At 53.8% G+C, this 6,078-nt stretch overlaps 1 protein-coding gene across 1 annotated transcript; it reads right to left on the bottom strand.

The window, feature by feature from the left end:
- Nucleotides 1-405: 405 nt before the first annotated feature.
- SLC35D3 (solute carrier family 35 member D3) lies at nucleotides 406-5,684 on the bottom strand. Its single transcript, XM_054821051.1, has 2 exons — nucleotides 5,123-5,684; nucleotides 406-3,900 (listed from the first exon to the last, which is right to left on the bottom strand). Exons 1-2 carry the CDS (start codon nucleotides 5,556-5,558, stop codon nucleotides 3,071-3,073), a joined length of 1,266 nt encoding a protein of 421 aa, XP_054677026.1. The 5' UTR covers nucleotides 5,559-5,684; the 3' UTR covers nucleotides 406-3,070.
- Nucleotides 5,685-6,078: the final 394 nt, after the last annotated feature.

The raw sequence follows: 6,078 nt of genomic DNA, 5'->3' as shown, positions 1-6,078 counted from the left end.
GTGGCAGTTGGTCTGACAAATACATAACATTGTAAAATAAAATCAATGTTAAGTCCTTCAATAATGCAATAGTTATAACTATTAATAAAGACCATCATCTTATTTTTATGTATTCTAAAGTTACAGCAGTTAGACTAGTGACACTAAATCATCTTAAATGTGTAACCAAAGAAACCACTGCTGAGAACCACGGATACTTCAAGCTGTACAGAGGACTCAGCCGCTTCAGATTCTTGTGTTCCTTTGTCTGTCCTCAGTCCCTCTGTCCGTGACAGTATTTATAGCTTGCGGTCACATGTTGAGGAAACTTGGATGGTACAGGAATAACTATAAATGAGCCAAAAATGAGCACCCCAGAGTAGCAACAATAAGAAAACCAGAAGGCTTTTGGAAAGCAGTGCATTTTATTCCCACATCTCATTCTGCAGTCTTCCACTGATGCTATTAAAATACCTCAGCACGAGGCAGTATTTTTATTTTATTCTGCGACAGTCTCTGTTACTGAAAAAGAGGATTGCATTTGCCAAATTCCCATTTTAATTTAGGGAATTTACAGGTATAAACAGAATACAACATAATCACATTTCGACTATACATGCAAATGTACAACATCGTAACAGCAGCTTTTTTAACAGTCAAAACTGTTCGAATTTCTGCAAGTTTCTACTAATACTTCAACAACAGTAAGCGGCAAAACACTGAACTCCCCCAGGAAAAAGTCCTGCAACAAGAGTCCAGGGGAAGAGCTTTCTACAGCACGTGCCAAACACGGAGTCTACGCTACGGGATGTAAGACAGGCATCCAGGTGGTAAAAAGTTCCACATTTCTTGTGGACGGAAAACACTGAGCACAGTGAGGACAGATCAGAAATGTGGGATTCTCTTCAGCCATCTGTACGATTACAATGCAGTTCAATATCGTAATGAGTTCAGTAATACAGCAACCGTTAAGTCATAGGCACAAACTTCTTTAGACTAGGATGCATTTGAAAAACTAACAAAAGCCCTATCATATTAGCCTATAAACAACAAATAGTGCTTTTATTGAAAAAGATGCCATATGGAGCTTGAACAGAAAGTAAACATATTTTGGCATACAGCCAATATCTCTTGACTCTTAAAGACAAGCTATACGTAACGTCTGATGTACGGATCTCCGTGCCCTGTCCCCCAGCTCAGCACCAACAGGCTTTTAGCCTCTATGTCTTTATGGCCATCTCTTTCAAAATCCATGGGTGATGCCAGGTCACCTAACTTCTGCACTCACTCCAAAAACATACTGTCACACCCCACGTTTCTGCCTGCATTTATTGACAAGAATCTAAAGCTCCCCCAGAGATCAGTTTTGCAAACATTCCCTGCTGGGTAAATTGCTCATTTCGCGTTTCAGTGCTGAACACGCCATGAGGCTAATGCTGCCTGCTTGACTTGAGAAGGCATTGGGCTAGGCACTCTTAATTAGGGCTGTGGGAATAATTGCTATTCAGTTCAGTGGCTTAATAAATAATAATAATAATAATAATAATAATAATAATAATAATAATAAAAACAACAAACTTGGTTCATTTTTTCAGGAGATGATAACAACTTGTTTCAGCCTGTGGTCAAGATGGCCTGATGGCTGGGGCGCCCTTTTGGGATGAGGAAGACTCAGAGTCAAATCTCTTCTCTGCCTGGTTCTGAGCAAAGGTTTGACCCAAGGACTCCTGCCACCCAAAAGGGTACCCCAGGCTAAGAAATACTCAAAAGCTTGTTTCCCCAGCCTGGTACAAAATATTAGCATGTTCAGTAGAGGTCCCACTGGAACGCCTGCTCCCCACTTCCCACAGGAGCGCTGGAAGGGCCAGGCTGGAGAGGCAGCGCTGCCCCTCGCAGCCCGCGGGGACAGTCTGGGCACAGGGGAGCAGCTTCCACCAAAGCCACGGATGTCCCTGTGCCGAGCGCACCGAGCATCCTGGCCTGCGAGCGCTTGGCCGTGCGATCTGCCGGAGCACGCTGCAGCTCCCGCCTGCCTGCCCATGCCTTCTTCCACTGGACACCACAAACTGCTCTGCAAAAGCTCTCCTGGGAACCCCAGCAGAGGTGGTGTCCCCAGGTCTCCTATCAGCCTGTACTTCTCAGAGAGGGAGATGGAGAGGACACCTGGGTTCCAGGCCAGGCTCTGGTTCACCCAACTTTAGGGTACAAGGAGGACATAGCACAAGGCACACACTGTCTCCCTATTTTTTTATAGCCCTCCCAAATCAAATCAATACGGTCCAACATTTCTAACCCCTTTTATTTGGGTCAAACTAATATTACCAATGCTACATGTAGTTAAAGCTCATAGAAAAACATCCTTCTTTTGCTGACCACGGCTTCTCAAAAGTTCAGATCTGGTTCTGCTCTCATGTACACCACTGCAAGACAAAAGTATTTCTACTGAAGATGCACACTACTCAATGTAAACTAGATCCAAGGCCCAGCCTGCTCACAGAATTGGGGAGTTTCAATTCTGCAGTGAATTTACACCAAGATAATTGAAGTGGCACGACCTCTAGCTCTGTTGCAGTTGGATTGACACAGAGGAGCACATAAAAGTACAGTTAATAGGAGTTTATATATTGCAGGAATATATTTATATTGAGTACTTATAATTGGAGGGATTCAGTTACGGAAGCACATCGACAGAGCCTCCGAATGCTGTTAAAATCACAAGGCTCCAGACACAAGCTAAGCTACAGGCCACCGCCGTGTCACTGGCACTGCCGACTATAACAGTACTGGTGTCCCCCGTGGCCCAGGCTGCTGGGCAAGCGCCCCGTGACTTGCTGTACCCAACTCTCTCTGTACCCGCAGCAGAGGCCTCGGTGCCTTTAGCTGTGGTGGGCCTAAATTGATGTACTGAAAGCAGCTGAAAGCAAGCCCGAAGCATGAGCAAACTCTGACCTTTTGCTTTTTGACAATGAGGTAAAGTCATCCTACATGATTTGGCTTTGTCAGCATTGATGTGGAAATGTATGCTCTGCCTTTCCCCCTCTACAGAGAACCAGGTGTCTATCCTCAAGGAACAGGTTTTCAAACCTGCTTTTTAAGGGTTTGGTAGCTCTTCATTTTCTATCAAATAATCCTTCTTTATATAATTAGCACCCCTCACCAACCTCCATACTCCAAGATAGGCATCCTTTAATGAGCTCCTGTTCACTTCTTGTGTGCCAGTGGCTTTTCCCTGGACCGCCGGTCCCTTGGCAGGTTTCTCAGTGCTGTCCTTCTCTTCCTCTCTGCTCTGGTTGTCCCCTGTGGCTGATCCTTCCACTGCTGCTTCCTCGGCCCCCTTCTCCTGGGAAATCGCCTCCATCGCAAACAGTGCTTGGTCCCCAGCCTGCCTTTTCCCCTCCTCTTCTCCAGCTTCTTTCTCCAGGTCCTCGTAATTGCTTTGCCGTCTGGTCTCAATGTACTTGGCCACGCAGTAAATGACAGACCCCAAGGTGTTGACCACAACACCAGCTATAAATAACTTTGTGGGCTCCACATCGTTGAATGCCACCATGCCCACTGTGATGGTTGCTATGCTCTTCACCACCCCTACAAAGCTGGTGGTCACAGCTGAGTTAATGTAAGTGCAGTGAAGGGTGGTAAAGTTCATGGCACAGCTAATCAGGACGCAAGCAATAAAGATGCATACCATGGCAGGGTCTTTCCACCCTGGGAACGACCAGACATTGATGGAGTCCATGCTGGCAAAGGAGCAGATGATGAGAAAAGGGGTGGCCGAAACAGCGATGGCGTACTGAGCTGTCAGGGGTCCGTATTCGCTGTCTACACTGGTCTTCTGAATGAGCACCAGGTAGGCAGCATGTATCAGCACAGCCAGCACGCCTGTCACATAGCCCATAGCATCCCCGGTCAGGTCACCAGCTCCTGTCGGGAGAGTCACAGAAAGAAACAAGCATGGTTTTTGCATGTGAGATGGAAAGAGAACAACCTTTAGGGCCAGGAGGAGATTTAGGAAATAGACACCAGTGCCCTTTCCATAACTCCTAAGATTTGTCATGCTTTTCCCAAGGCTGGACACACTCACCTCCCAACACTTACCTCTTTTTCTGTGTGTGTGTGTGTGTGTTTGCATGTGCTGCAAACATACTGACTGTCATCTACTCTCCCCCTAAATCATGCAGCCAAAATCAGATTGTGTTCTCCCTTTTGTGAAGACACTACAGGAGATTTGCAGCTGAAATTGCACATACACACAGCAATGCTGGGCATCCTCCTGCCAGTGCGGGCACATGTCAGCTCTGGCTGGCCAGGCTGCCTGCCCTCCAGCCCCCCCGGCCCTCCTTCTGCCCTCCTGCTCCCCCCAGCAAGGCCAAGCTGTGTGAGGTCCTCACAGCCAGAACCTCCCTGCTGAGCCCCCAGTCAGCCTTCTTTGCAGATTAAGCTCTTTGCCGTGCGTGTGTGCTCTGTTCCCTGGGGTGTTGCCAGGCCACACAGAACCAGCTTTGCCTCCCACCCCATCTACATCAACGCAGGTAGAGCCCCTGGCCTCACAGGGTTGCAGCTGACCCCTAAGGTTGCACCTACCCCTGTAAGACTGCATTTACCCCAGTAGGGCTGCAGTTGCCCCCCAGAAGATTACATCTACCCCTGTCAGATTGCACCCACCCTCCCATAAGACCACACCTCCCTCTACAGGGTTGCACCTTCCCTAATAGGGTTGCAATAAGCTTGCACCTACTCCCATAGGTTTACACCGGCCCCTACGGGGCTGCTCCGACTCCCCTAAGGATGCACCTATCTCCCTAAGGTTGGACTGAGCCCCGTAAGATTGTATCTGTCACAGCGGGGCTGCATCCACTCCCGCAAGGTCGCACCTGCTCCCGTAAGGCTGCATCTGCCACCGTAAGGTTGCGCCTGCCACAGCGGGGTTGCAGCTGCCCCCCCGGGGTTGCACGACCCCCGTATCCTCGCACCTTTCCCCCCGGGCTGCCGCCGCCCGCCCCCTCCCGCCCCGAAGCCCATCCGGAGCGGCGGGGGCTGCCGGTGCAGAGGCGGCGCCGCCGTCGGGGCGCCCCGCGACGCGGCCGCCCGCCCCGTCCCGCTCCGCCCCGTCCCGTCCCTCCGGTGCGGTCGCGGTCGCACTCACCGGCCAGCGCGGCGCCGCAGGTGGTGATGAGGACGGCGACGAGGACGCCGGGCGAGGGCATGCCGTCGCGGAGCACCAAGGCGCCGGTGAGAAGGGTGACGAGGGGCAGGCAGCGCTTGAAGACGACGTACATGGGGAGGCTGAGGCCGCGCAGCGACCAGAGGGTGAGGGTGGACTGCAGCGTGGCCAGGGCGGCCACGGCGGCGAAGGGGCGCGCCAGGCGGGGCCCGAAGGGCGGCAGCGCCGCCAGCCCCCGCCGCCGCAGCGCCTCCAGCCCCAGCGCCGCCGCCGCGCTGCTGAGGCACTGCAGCAGCGTCAGGAAGGCGAAGTGGTAGCGGGCCAGCAGGAACTTCAGCAGGATGTTCAGCGAGCCCGAGCACAGCCCGTGCGCCACCGCCACCGCGACGCCCCGCGCCCGGCCCCGCCACCGGCCCATCCTCCCCGCGCACGGCGCCGCCGCCGGGGCCCGCGGCACTGCCGCCTGCCCGGCCACCCGCCGTGGCGGCGGCGGCGGCGGCGGGGGGAGACAGGGACGGGCGGAGGCAGGGGGCGGGCGGAGGCAGGACGCACTCCCGGCAGGGCGGCCGCCGCCCCCGACGTGTCCCCCCTCCTCCCGTGCCCCCGCCCCTCCTGTCCCCTCCCCGCCGCCGTCTTCGGGGTGTCCCCCCGCCATCCCCAATGCGTCTCCGCCGCCCTTTTCCGCGTCCCCCTCCATCCCGCCTCACCGCCCCCGGTGTCCCTCCAGCTTCGCCCCGCGGTGTCCCCCGGCTCAGCGAGGGGAAGTGGGGGGGAAGTCGCCCTCGCCGCCCGCAAGCCCTCCCAAACCCGACCGGGGATAAACGCGGGGCGCCCGCAGCATCGTGGCGAAGCGCGACCGACCCGACAATAACGTGGGAGACCCCACGTAGGAAACCCCACGTCTCCCGCAGCGGGGAGGTCAGTGCAAGCCCCCCTCA

Source organism: Grus americana, chromosome 3 (assembly GCF_028858705.1).
Source record: "Grus americana isolate bGruAme1 chromosome 3, bGruAme1.mat, whole genome shotgun sequence".
NCBI classification, from domain to species: Eukaryota; Metazoa; Chordata; class Aves; order Gruiformes; family Gruidae; genus Grus; species Grus americana.
This window is presented reverse-complemented; position numbering and strand designations above follow the sequence as displayed.

Bases quoted from the DNA above. Each gene is read 5' to 3' on its own strand.
- SLC35D3 (XM_054821051.1), bottom strand. From the start codon at position 5,558: ATGGGCCGGTGGCGGGGCCGGGCGCGGGGCGTCGCGGTGGCGGTGGCG. The intron at 3,901-5,122 runs GTGAGTGCGACC...CTCTCCCGACAG, and splicing joins CTGCGGCGCCGCGCTGGCCG to GAGCTGGTGACCTGACCGGG.